The 14,155-nt window shown below is 31.7% G+C and overlaps 1 protein-coding gene across 3 annotated transcripts in view; it reads right to left on the bottom strand.

Moving 5' to 3' along the window:
• LOC113514278 (sodium-dependent organic anion transporter-like) overlaps nt 1-14,155 on the bottom strand; it is a 33,161-nt gene that overhangs the window by 14,139 nt on the left and 4,867 nt on the right. For 2 of the 3 annotated variants that reach the window (XM_052896915.1, XM_026898321.3), the window contains exon 2: nt 629-810. In XM_052896915.1, coding sequence (XP_052752875.1) covers nt 629-791 — 163 coding nt within the window. In that variant the 5' untranslated portion in view covers nt 792-810. Of the gene's footprint in view, nt 1-628; nt 811-5,491; nt 5,635-14,155 lie in introns of those variants that run through there. The other variant, XM_052896916.1, reaches the window with a different exon arrangement.

Below are 14,155 nucleotides of genomic sequence, written 5' to 3'. Positions count from 1 at the left end.
TACGGTATACATATGATATAGAAAACTGTATGTAGAAATGGTGACAACTGAAGTGCTTTTACTATGAACTTGGCACCTTGTCCTCTCCTTGCAAGACGAAATACGCGAGTTGAGCCATATTTCAGTGAGGAATTGAATTAAATACACTGATTTACGATCTTTTTTTATAGAATTAATGAAAAAGTAACCAAGTTTTGTTGAAATGATCACAGAAATACTCTAAGTGTAGTGTGTGTAAAAAGTGTAAGCAACAAATCGAAACATCATCATATCAGCTTTTAACTGCTGGACATAAGCCTCCCCCTAGAGGGGTTTGGCCAGTAGGTGCCACGCTTGCCAGGCGGATTGGCAACCGCAGTTAGGCTTTAGAGATGTTTTAAGAGGGACGCTGTTGCCCATCCCTCACCCTCCCTAAGTCGCCTCTTTCGACACCCAAGGGAAAGGAAAGGAGGGGGGGGGGGGCTATTCTATGCCAGGACCACACGGGAAATTGAAATATACGAACAATTAATCAATCAATTCTTAATTTGTACTACTATTGGACATTAGTAAACTGTATTAAGTTCGGGCCATTTATTTCTTTGTTTATACTTTCATTAAATTCTATTAAAACATATTAAGGACTTACCTGTAATTGTGAGGTTTACGTATTCACTATCGTCCATGTGAACTGTGATGTTATTCGGCGTAAATGTAGCTATAAGGTTGGGCATGGCCTGACATATTACCCATAGTGGACACAGTGCTAGTAGGTATATAATGATGAGGTGAAGGGGCCAAATGGGACACATTTTGCCCTGATTCTTCTACCTGAAAGCAATAGCAAATTTTATGAATTAACATCACATTGTATAAAAAAACAAATACTGAGATATACATATGAGGAAGTTTACAATATAAAAAAAACATTGCAAGATTCAAATTTTGCAATGTATGATTCTTAAATAGAACTGATATTCTAAGTAAATTAGAACGAATATAGGTCATGGGATAATCATAACTATCATACTAAGAGAAAATTATTTTTGTTAAAAGATTTGCGTGTATGTCTGTCAGTCAAAACCGCATACTTAACAGTTCATACGTCATTTAACAATGAGTACCAATCAGGCGACTTTTTTTTTAATGGGTGATAATGGAATGATAACCACACTTGCGCTATCGGTATAGTGAAGGATGATAGGTGAGGATGATGTAGGTCAGTTAGCCCATCGTGACGAATTCAACAATTGTTCACGATGATTTTCAGAGGGCACCACGTGGAGGTCGACTTAATAGGGCATATAGTTAGTAATGGGGATGTCAAACTCCATTGCTAACATTCCCTTTCCCCCCAATCAGGCGACTTTAGAATTCTATAGGAAATCGTTTGGAAAAAAAAAAAGAAACAATCATAGTTCCGATTTAATTTATATATATATATATATATATATATATATATATATATATATATATATATATATATATATATATATATATATATATATATATATATATATATATAGATTGATTTTTATAGTTTCTACTATTAACCACAGGAAGCGTTGTGGTTATACATCATTGTTAAATGGTAATACATTTATATTATTCCCACAGGCGTACACAATCAGTAATGATAACGACAGTGTTTTATACATACAGTTCAGATTTTTGGCTATTGAGAATCCATTATGCAAACAGAATTTAGCCAATCGTTATACTCGACTGCCTGTATAATAACAATGAGAGACTATATTGCAAAATGGACGATCAAATTTGCAAAAGTTGCAGACTTCGTCATTTCATCATTTACAAATTCTGTTTACTTGCATAAACTTTATTTATATCTTGAATCACATTTGAAATAGGTACTTCGCAGTTTATTTGATAAATAGAGTTGATAACAATAATTAATTGCATTTCGCAACGGTTACTGTTTATATTATTGGAGCTCGAAGATATGGAATTTCCATTTAGGTACTTTTCACTTTAATTCCCAGTAATCTATAATAATATAATAATGTGGAAGAGTTTGTTTGGTTGAATACGCTATATTAAAAAGGTTATAGGCTATTTAATATCACGATGAAAACTGGCGTGGGATACGGCTAGTGATGAATCAAGTTTAAAGATAAGAGGAAGGTAATGAGGGAAAAGTAGATAGTAGGTATTTATAGATTGTATGTTTCGGGCTATCTGCATTTTGTTATTCCGTTCTATCTTATAATACACTTTAGATAATAACAAAATGTACCTAGAGTACATGTGACATATTTAACACCCAATGTTTAACTAGAGTATTTAGTCAACAATGAGTAGGTAGTAGTAGAGAAGAGATATTAAATGGAATATACAACCGAGTTGAAAACATCCTTCTTTTTGAAATCGGTTGAAAATGTAATCTAACAGTCAGTTCAGAAAAGATATATGAACCGTGTGTAAAGATTTTATGCGCCAAAGACAAAAAGTCTTGTAAAGACGAGGAACAGTCCATGGTGTACATTATATACGACAAAATATTACATAGAAAGTAATAAGGAACTTTGTCTTACTCAGACAAAAAAAATATTAGTTTGTACGTTAGAAAGGCACTGGCATGTCGCCATGCGCTAGCTAGCACTAACAGAAATATGTCTTTATCTTAGATTATATAGATAGAACCTCGAGCCTCAAAAACAGGTCAACTTCTTGTCAGCTAATTGTCAATTAGTTAACTTTTTTGTTAGTATTCTATATACTTACGCATAAAATGTATCTTGACGTATTATTAAATAAATAAAATTAGTGTTTACGCATTAAAAAGATGCAGAATTTATAAGACAAAATATTATCACGCAAAAGTTGACCCGTTTTTCTCGAAGATTTTTTTTACAGCATAGGGGGCAAACGAGCATGCAGATGGTAAGTCATCACCTGATGGTAAGTGACTACCGCCGCCCCTGATCACCCGCTACACCATTTCTATGGAGACACTCTATCTATATAATCTAAGGTCTTTATATTGCTACTTAAAAAGTTTAGGGGACAACAAAACCTCTTTAAAAACAACGATATCTAAATTAATTCGGTAATTATCTTCGCTCGCTTAGATTGATAAGTTTTATGGAATTCAAATCTAAGATAATAAACGTCTGAATATTTTATAGATCTTAGTTATTCAATCGATTAAAATTTTAAACTTTTTATCGCATCAGATTATGAGTGGCTAAAAATAACACCAACTCTACTCCATTATACTAAAAACTTTCATATTGATATTTATAATATTAATCAGTTGCCAGTTGTAGTAGTATTTATCGAATATTCTAACTTTGTAGTGGATCTGAAAGTATGATACGTTAAAGTGATACAGGCACTGTTTACAGTTACTAGAACAGTGGTACGCTATAAGGCGATTTGATATAAATAAATAGCATGACTCGATTGATTTTCAATAGGTATAAATAATGCAGCTACAAATCCATATAAATGACAGTGAAATTCAGTGATATATAAACTAAAACATAAGGTTATTTGTCTTTGAATACTATTAATATAAGAAATGCGAAAGTTTGTAAAAATGAACGGTTGGATGGATATTTGTTAGCCTTTCACGCAAAAACTACTAAACGGATTTGAATGAAATTTTGTAAACGGGTAGATCAATTAGATTTTCTGTTATTCCTGTCTATGGTCGACTAGTAGATAATGCTATAAGGTATTAAGTCCGCCATTTACATTTTCTAGGTATATTAAAGTTTAATAAATAAATAGCCTAACTTAGTACATAGAATTCTTTATATACTAATTCGCGCAAGTAAAGCCGCGAATTACACCTAGCTAGTCTATAAATTTTAAATATTGTGTCTGTGACCTCTTAAAGGAGTTTTAAATTCGTCTTAATTTTTATTTTATGACTATGTTACGAGATGAGCTTCTCAAATTTCAACTGATTTTCATAATTCTGTTTACAATTGATAGGCTTTACTCAAATGTTTCATAATAATTTAGTGACGATTGATGCTACCGTTTTTTTATGCGGAGCAAAAATGCCTGTTACGATGCAAAATTTAATTGAACTTCGATTCCGCGTTCTAAGTTTAAATTTTATATTTCGTCGTTCATTGGTGTACTTGTAACGTTAAACATTTATTTAAATAAAAAAAAAATACGTCTGCAATTCTCTGTAAACCTATTGAGACACGTGTAGTAAAGTGTTTACATACTAATACAACTGCACGTGACTGGACATATATGACACTTAAATAAGTCATAATATCCGCTTTGCAGTCTATTCAAAGATGATATAAATGTACTGCTTTACGATGACCAAAGGGGGACTTTGTACAAAAGTAGTTTGCTTGGGCATCTCTGTCCTATTCGTGTTCCTACCGTAAAGCAATTGTATTTGCATAGCTGTGTTTCGGTTTGAAAGTAGGGATATGGCAGTAAATTTACAAGGTACAGAGGAATAACACCTTAGGCCTCAGGAATGGCAACGCATGGGGGCATCATGGGCGAAACAGTATACTTTGTTATGTCCATGGTAATCCAGTATCCTTATGTCTATAGGCGACGGTTAATATTTTCTATCAGGTGGGCCGTCAGGTTGTGCCCATTTTAAGTTACATAAAAAAACGATTATTATATTTTCTGACTTCAAACAGGATAAAACAAATGTAGTATTCTTAAGCAATAACTTCGATCATTCTTTGACGATTATCTTTACAATGAATAGGCCATTTGCCGTGTGGGTTTATTTACTTAATTTTCATTATTAGAAATAATTACGATTATACATCACGACTTTTACGGATAGAAATATATTTTAAAAGAATTTGATGCGATTTTTAGTGTTATATATAAAGTACATTAACGCCATAATCAAAATTTACAAATTGAAAGATATTTACATTTATATCTTCTATTTTAATATAGGTTTTTTATAATTTTAATAGGTAATACTTAAGTTAACTACAAATAGAAATAAAATTGTACTTCAGAGAGAACATTTATAACTAGCTTTTACCCGCGATTTCGTTCATGTGGCTTGCTCGAAGTAAAAAGTACGTGTATGCCAAACTTCGTGAGGATTGGTTGGGCCGCTAAAGCACTAAGGTAGCAAAGAAACGATTCATTTTCACATTTAACATATTAGTTAGGAAATTTTAAAACAGGTTTTCAATTCGATTTCACTTCTTTTATAATGCGGAAATAGACCAAAATGTTTCATCTTTTAATCAATTATACTAATTCAGAGAAAATTGAAGTTATTTTAATACTAAATTATATTACATGTAATAAAAATATATAAGATTTAATATTACAGGTGTATGATATTATATCACATATGATTTTCAAATAATCTGACGTTCGGCACTCTCCGTAATCCGTGAAAATGTTACGCTATCACCTGCGTGCTGTGATCAATTTCATGTTTACAATAGGTAAGAGATAAATCGATGAAGAATAATTAGTTCCAGCACATACTTTGTGGAGCAAATAATTGGAAATAATCAAAATATAAACTCACCATAGAAGCCAATTGAAACTTATCACTGCACAATTAGTTACGATCCAGTTTTTTATGATATTGACCGTACCAGTCCGATATCATTCGCTGCCCACTTAAGACTACTCTCAAATTGGAAGATACGTCGATGGTAGATATATATTTACGTAATATTAAAGTTATGAGATAACCACAAATTTGATGTGAACTTACTATACTGTTTATAATAGCAATTCAGTTAATATTTATTAGTACGACTAAGTTACAGTGAGATAAAAATCATATTTAGTCACATACTGATAAAATTTGATATTATTGTTTTGAATTGTTAAATCCTTGAATAATTAAGTTTGTATTGATAGCATCGATCACTAATTGATAGTATGTTATAACACTAATACCGATAAGCATGTATTAAGGTTTTGTTAAACAAATAACATGATAAACGAAAAAATATATATATATACTCGTGCATAATTGCAATCTTCCTTCTTTTTAGAGACTAATTAGAAGAGCCTACCATTACTACACAGGTAATACAGGTAAAAAAGACAAGTAGCTTTTTTCCATAAAAATACCAAATTAAATCGTGGCTAAATTAGTTATTTTTATTTAAAATCCAAACTACTGGACTGTTTTTAATAAATTTCTATGAGACCAATCTGTAAGCATATCCTTTCAAACAAAAAAAGAGTTTTCGAGTTTTAAGGTAATAAACATAAAAAAAATTCAACTAAATTAAGAATTTCCTCCTGTTTTGAAAGCGATTGAAAACAAGATATTGATACGATATAATTGTGTTATTTTGATTATTCTTTTATAATACAGAATGCTTTTCACTTCGCTCAGATAGATCGCGTTTTCAATCAATCTAATCCTTTAATGTATTTTCTGAATTATCCAGGGGCCGACAGTAGACGACACCAATAGCGACGGCAAATTCTTATACAGAGTGAAATCGAAGTCGTCAGCCGTACGAGTAAGTGGAATTATAAATCTACACAAGCTATAAAATATATTAGGACAGAATTTTCTTGAGTGAAAAATTATTTTAACTTTATTTATTTAAATAACTTTATTAACCAAAGAAAATATGACCCAATAGGCGGATCTAATGCTAGTAACATTCTCTATCATTCAACCTTGAACAGGGATGAACAGTGAATTACGAACGCGGTACTTCACTATTGGCATAGATAAAGAAAATAACAACTAATAACATATAGCTATACAAAACAAATAATATATACAGAAATAACATTAAATGATGATTATAATATACTAATAAAATGAAAAAAAATGTTACGCCTCCCGACTCGCGTAATGTTAATGTGGTATTTTTCCCTTTTAAAATGATGCTAACGTTTTGGATTTCATTTTGCGTAATTAAGTATATTACTGGGATCACATAATTATAAATCTATGAATTATTTACAATGTTGTTATCTTACAATTTAACAAATTATTCTGTAATAGTTAAAGTCAAAGAGTCATTTAGTTCCAGATAAGAGTTGTTTGTGACACTGACTAAATATTTATAATTAAAGTAGCGACCCGCCCTGGCTTCGCACAGGTACAATGCTGATACTAAATAGCGCCGCCGGCTCCCTGTTACATTACGACATTACATTAGAAACCTCTAAAATTATCAGTGTTCCTCTACTATATTATGCACGTTTAAACCTTATAAACCTTGCTCTTGAATCACTCTATAAAAAAACCGCATCAAAATTTGTTGCGTAGTTTTAAAGATCTAAGGTACTACATAGGTACAGACAGACAGGAATCGGCTGTTTTATACTACGTAGTATTTTATTTTACCAGAGACTTTGTACAAAAGTCGATTGCTTGGGTACCTCTGTCCCATTCGTGTTTCAACCGTAAAGCAGTTGTGTTTGCATGGCTGTGTTTCAGTTTGAAGGGTGGGATATGGCGTGAATTTACTGGGTACGGAGGAATAACACCTGAGTTCTCAGGAATGGCACCGCATGGGGGGTATCATGGGTGAAACATTATCCTCTGTTATGTCTATGGTACTACTCATGTCTATAGGTGACGGTTACCATTTTCCATCAGGTGGGCCGTCAGCTTGTTTGCCATTCTAAGTTGAATAAAAAAAAACTTAGTAACGAAATAAAGTAATCAATTAGGAAATGGAATGTGTAGCTCGACTTTGAATTTAATTCAACAGTAATTTCATCTAATCGTTTTTGCATTAAAAATTAAATTTGTATTATTATAAAGTAACAAAATACAGAGAAATATAACTGGAAACACTGTTTGTCTCTCGATTGACAAGTAATTTGTTGTTACAAATTTTGAATACAACTTAGATCGAATAATTTGTCAGCTTCGGCGATTTGTTTTCATGAGAATGGAGCCACTGACGATTATGGTGTATTGTAGAGACATTAAATACGAGAAAATGTTGAAATGCCAGCGTGGTTCAGTAGAAGTCAGCAAATAAAACGCGGACAGTGATTTGTTGCGACAGTGAGTGTTTTATACTAGGTATTTAGAGATTTGATACAGGGATGAAGTTCTGTCTACATTTCTAGTAGAGACAGAGGTCGCTAGTTCAAATCCGGCTCGAAGGACCATTCAAAAGGTCGAAGGGTCGGAATTTGGACGTCGTGAGGTTTATAAATAAGAATACCAATTTCTTGTCGTAAATTGTGTCCGTCTTCTTCTCTCTGTCTTAATTATATTCGTGTCTTGCAAAAGCAATTAGTTTTGTCTATCGAATGTCTTAGCGGCCAGCGAGAAAGCCGGCCAATGAAGCCGCAACGGATGACTTATGCCCTAGATTAACTAAGATATTTTTTATTCTAATTCACGTGGGCATGTTTATTTGTTATATATTCATAAACATTATAATAATATCCATTGCGCATATATCAACAATGTAATTTGATTCAATTTTGTATTGAATTATGCATGCTTACCGACCTTCGGACTATGTCCAGTAAGTATGATTCGTGGTAAAAACAACTTTTATGAGGTCGAATAATATTTATGAGTGAAATTACAATTTTAAATATTCTGTCCCCGTCTGGTTCAACTGCGTGACCACCTGAAGAACATTTTAGTAGAAAACATGGCTAAAAGAGGATTTATAACTTTGATTGCTAACGAGTATACTATTTAAATTTTATACTACATAATGTAATACCTATTATATGCATTCTGGTAGAAAATGAAGCTATCAATTAGATGCTTTTAGGAATTTAGATATATATGCTTTTGTTTATTCAAAAATTTTTCGTCATAAAGCTGCAAGGTCGAAGTATTAGCTTCATTCGCTATAGGATAACAGACTTTATGATTAGAAAAATAAGACTAAAATTAAGATAACAGCAGTGAAACATTAAATGACTGTGCAATAAAATATTAACCAGATGTTTTTGCTGGTCAAAGTTAACAATCATGCATGGTATGACATTTTTTTTATTTAAGTAGGTAATTACTATGTTTATATCGAGCATTGCTTGTATCAGCGGAATTACCTGCAGTTAGTACTAACCTACTACGGTTTTTGCTGATATAAGGTATAACTATATTATTTATTTCTTTATATATCCTTACACTTCTTTGTATGGGAGATTAAAAAAAATATAAATTAATTCATTGTTTATTAATCAAAATTAAACTATATAATAATCATCTTAACACTATTTATATATAGTTTAATTTTGAATGATTGCTTTATACAAAATAAGATGTGGGCACTGTAGTATTGATGGTGCGCCTAGACTAGTCGGATGGCTGCGTAACACGCTGCAAATTGTAAAATTTATTTTCTATATAAAATTGTTGTTTCGCTTGCATAGAATGCTTCATGCGATTTATTATATATATACTTTCAGATTGGTCCCATAGAAATCTCATCAAAATCGATTCAGTAATTTAGTTTTAAAATCAAAATAACTGGGTTTGCTATGGATAAACCTGTTTTTTTTTTGTGTAACAAAATCTACTACGTGTATTTTTCATTGTTAATTTTTTCTTAAATAAAATAATTTTATTGCGAATGTCTCGAATTTTTATTGTGAGTGTAATGTATACATATAAATTTGGAAGTTTATATACCCAAACAGAAACAAAAGCTTGGCTTAGGAACTCCTATCAGTATTAGACACCGATGGATTTCACCCTTAATCTTAAGCATTACGATTTTAAATATTATTAAGATTAGATAATCAACGAGGTGAAAATATCACGTACTTGGCGATAACGGGAGCAATCAGTATGTGAAATGTTGATTTTGTAGTGATAGATGGGAAAATCTATTTCTATATTTACTCATTAATTAATCCACTTTGATTGTGGTAACTAGTATGGAAAAATAAAGATTATTATCATAGTTATAATAAAAATAAAATTACAAAAAAGTTTATGAGAAATTAATTATCTCAATATGTTTTTAGAAATTAAATATATTCTCAAATAATGCGCCAATTTTTTGATGAATAAAATAAATCCAGTAAACATTTACAATAACACTAATGTTTTAAATATCAACGGTCATTTAATTTCAATTAAGTTAACTGAGACAATGATGTAAAAATAGCTAAATAACACGTAGGGATTTCCGCCCATAGTGTTTTTGTTTAGACATTCATATATACGTGTTATGAGTATCAATCTTTATTTTGTAATTATTTTACAGTTAATGCAATGTTTTAGATATTGTATAGAAGTAAAATTACAGCAAGAAGCAAGTAAATTGTTGCGTTATTGAGTTTTACCACATACTATTTTGAGAAAGATTTAACAAACATAAATAAATAACCAAAATTATTTATACTAAAAAAATACTTAATCTGTTAATTTTATTTGTCCAATAATCCTTATGTTTTTCTATTTTTTTTTTAAATACTGTACTCATACAAAACAATCCTTTTATATTGGTAGTACTCGGTACATCTATTAAAGATGCAAATTCGTCGTTCAATTAAAATATAATTTCGTGAGGATTCCTTAATTTGCCAAATGGTAATCAATTAAGCTTACTGTTTCTAAGTTTCAAGGCGATACCATTTGATGAACGGTCGATTCCCCTTTAATTGGTCGTTCGTGAGAAAACACCTATTGTACGTATTATTGACCTAAATGCATACTTTGTATAGATCTATTTTACTAGCTTTATTATCTGTTAGTGTAAATATTTGAATGCAAACTGCTATATGATAGACAGCATAAACCTAAGTATGTGGCGAATTTATTGGAACAAATTAAATTATATTGAACGTGAAAGTTGACCTCATTAAGTTTTAGTTATATTTTATGTTACTAATATAATAAAACTGAAGCTAAACGATGTCTGTACAAGGTATTCAAGAAAAAAATATATAAAAGGTCTTAATAAAAGTAACTGAACCCCAAACAATAATTTTTAGAAATTTTGTCGGTGTATATATTTGTTCGATGCGTTTTTCACAGTTGCATTCCTGAAGATATAACTTAAAATACTGGTGTATATTTTATCTTGATACATCATCTACAAGTTATCTAATTCATTTGTTTTCCTATATCTAAAATCCACGTCTACAAAGCTGACAAAAAGTTAATTGTAAATATTGTTTGTCGGGTATAAAACTAAATAAAAATAGGTATTAATAATTAATTATAACATCTATTAATAAATATTTATTTGCAAATAAGTTTCTACAAAGAGGCATTTATTGTCTGTGATGTGATAAGGATAAATTCGATAGTATAATTTATTGATAGATACTGATAGAATAATACAAGGCACAAAGGAAAACAATGGACAATTAGTTCTTAGTGTTCGTAGACCCTCTATTGTTACAATCGATATCACAGAATAGTACTTACTTATTCGGTTAATTCTTAGGCTATATTGTTACATTATAATACAAGATTTTCCCAAATAAAAAAAAAAAACTGACTTTATCTTGACCAAATTAATATACGAGCAAAGTAGAAGTTATAAACACTTTTATTAAACAAATATATCATTAAAATTGGCTCATTATTGTAGAACATATCTTGGTTCGTTCGTTCAAGAACAATAACCTATCAATTGTTGTTTTATATTTATTTAGGTTTATTTTAAAAGTGATTTGTAATCACACCAATTGTCTGGTTCTCTAGATAGGATATCCTGTATTATGAAACATTAGGTTATGACAACTAGGACTAAAGTCGAGTCCGATTCCAGATGTAAACTGGCTTGGACCAATTTAGGAATCTAATTTGGAACAACCTTCTTGGTTGTTTCTTCGAAATTGGTACATTATTATTCTTACTGTCATAATGGCATAGTACAGAGTGCATAAACTACCCTTTTTTAAAGTAACCCTAAGGATTTTATTTCCAGTGTTACTTCCCTTGCACTGTTGAATTATGCCTAGTAGCTTCTTGAGCTAGCAGCTAGCTGAGCAGCTAGCTGAGGATGTGGTGTGGTAACGCATTGTTACTACATTGCCACACTTAAGTCCTGTCATAGCATTTACATATTAAACGATTTTTTGCAAAGGGTTTGTCACATAGCTCAAAGAACCTACAACGGATAGGGAAGAAAGGTTTTCAGTGGTGATGGGTAAACGCAGTATAGAACGACCCCCACTAAATAGAGTGAGGACTTCAAATGAATTGCAGGGAGTTAATGGATGCAGATACCTCACGACCGTTCCTTATGGCAGTCTATGGGGAAGGCCTATATACAGCAGTAGTCAGATAATGTCTAAGATGATATTAACGATGATGATGATGAAGGTTTTATAATTGTACTAAATAGATCATTGTTGAAAAAAGATCCTAAAGGAACTAACAGCGCGGATAAAGTCACAAGCACAACGATTTATTACGTGTTACTATATTTATCACGCAATCTCATTATTGATGCTTCACGGCCATGGTGCATGTAATGCAAATTGCTATTGGCCTTCTGACCAGCAATAATTAGAGGTCTGACCGGATAAGTTTATTACGAACGATAAGGCAACTTCTGACAAATATTCCCATACACTAACAGATGAGGAAAACATAAGAATTATATAATAAATCTCGCGTGTTACTTCAGCAAATGGCATTATTATTAGATTTTTTGGAAACATTACATCTTATGTGCTTACGGCAGGACTCCCGCCATCAGCTAATCAACTCATCAACATTCATCCCTGGCTGACCATACTCGTCTCTATCTCATCCCAAAATCCTATCCTGAGGGCCTACCATGAAATGTTTTCCGAAATTTCGGAGCCAAACGAAACACGAATTTGATGTTAAAATTACATAATTCATGCCGTTTGGAAATATTAAAAATGTTAAAATATTGTTCCTTTGGACTTTTATAATAGGATGTATGACGAACGGCATATTAAACTCCATTTATTGGTCCGATTTTGATATAAACAAAAACACGAAATTGAGTCCGAAATTTCGGAATTTCATTTCATGGTAAACCCGCTGGTTTCAGGCAGAATAGTCTGTCGATAGTCGTCGGCCGGTTGTGGCTAGCTAATCGACCTCTCCAACATCCTAGCGTGTTACTCTTTACAATTTCGCGTCTCATGGTATGCCGGTCCAGGCTTGTCCTGGCTAGGAATGATGCATCAAGTTCAATTTCAAGATTTTCTGGCAAATTAAATCCTAATCGACCAAATAGTTATGGATATTTTTATTTAATTGTATGTAATTTTGGATATTTCAGTACAATGAAACTTTTTGTGAAATACAGACGTGAACAAAAAACAGAACAATTGTTTTTTGCTCTGCAGAGTTTGTGCACTTTTTTCGATCAGTCATATTTGAGTCACAAACATGCTAGAACGAGCAATTAGCCGCATATCTATGTGCCACATCAGTATGGAGAGGTAGGTACTGTTTTACATTATAATAAAACTAAAGAGGTAAATGATTAATTTTATTAATTACTAAAGTTGATAATATTAAAAGTATAAGGTTACTTTGTAATGATCAATCTGATTTGATTAGCATGAGTTTGATGAGCTTCATTATTTTAAAGTTGGAGATATATTAGTGTTTAGTTATTGGAAAATAATAAACCGTTGAAAGTTTTTAATTTTATGCATTAGCTCTGGGTCCTTAAAGTAATCTAAAGCGATTTCAATTTACAATTCATTTACTTAATTGACAATTTTCTTCGAGAATTCGCAGTTTTATGTAGCATTGTATGTAGTAGTAAGAAATTATAAGTACAATTATTATTATTAATTCAGCCGTTAACTGTCCACTGCTGGACACACGCCATACTCATAAGGCGAGTTTTGCCAGTAGTTGCCATGCTTAGCAGACGGATTGGCAACCGCAGTTAGACTTTTAGAGATGTTTTAAGAGGGACGCTGCTGCCCATCCATCGCTCTCCCTTAGTCGCCTCTTATGACACCCACGGGAAAGGAAGGAGTTTCTATATATAGCCGGGGCACACACGGCTATAGGTACTAAAGCAAAATTATTATTGTGTACAAATTTACACTGTATACATACTTAAAGTTATTTGACTTTGGAATAATTAATTAACAATTGGGATTTATTTCTCCTATAACCCTGTATTAGTAAAGATTAAAATTGTGTATGGTTACTGGCTGCTTTTAGTATATTTGCACGTGGCCTAATATTAATATACCTACTGTTGAAAATTCTTTGGTGATATCGTAAGAATACCTCAAATATAACCTGTATTTAAGGTATTTGTAT

The sequence above is a fragment of the Galleria mellonella genome, unplaced genomic scaffold (genome assembly GCF_026898425.1).
Source record: "Galleria mellonella isolate WM207_F2 unplaced genomic scaffold, CSIRO_AGI_GalMel_v1 utg35, whole genome shotgun sequence".
In the NCBI taxonomy this organism is placed as follows: domain Eukaryota; kingdom Metazoa; phylum Arthropoda; class Insecta; order Lepidoptera; family Pyralidae; genus Galleria; species Galleria mellonella.
This window is presented reverse-complemented; position numbering and strand designations above follow the sequence as displayed.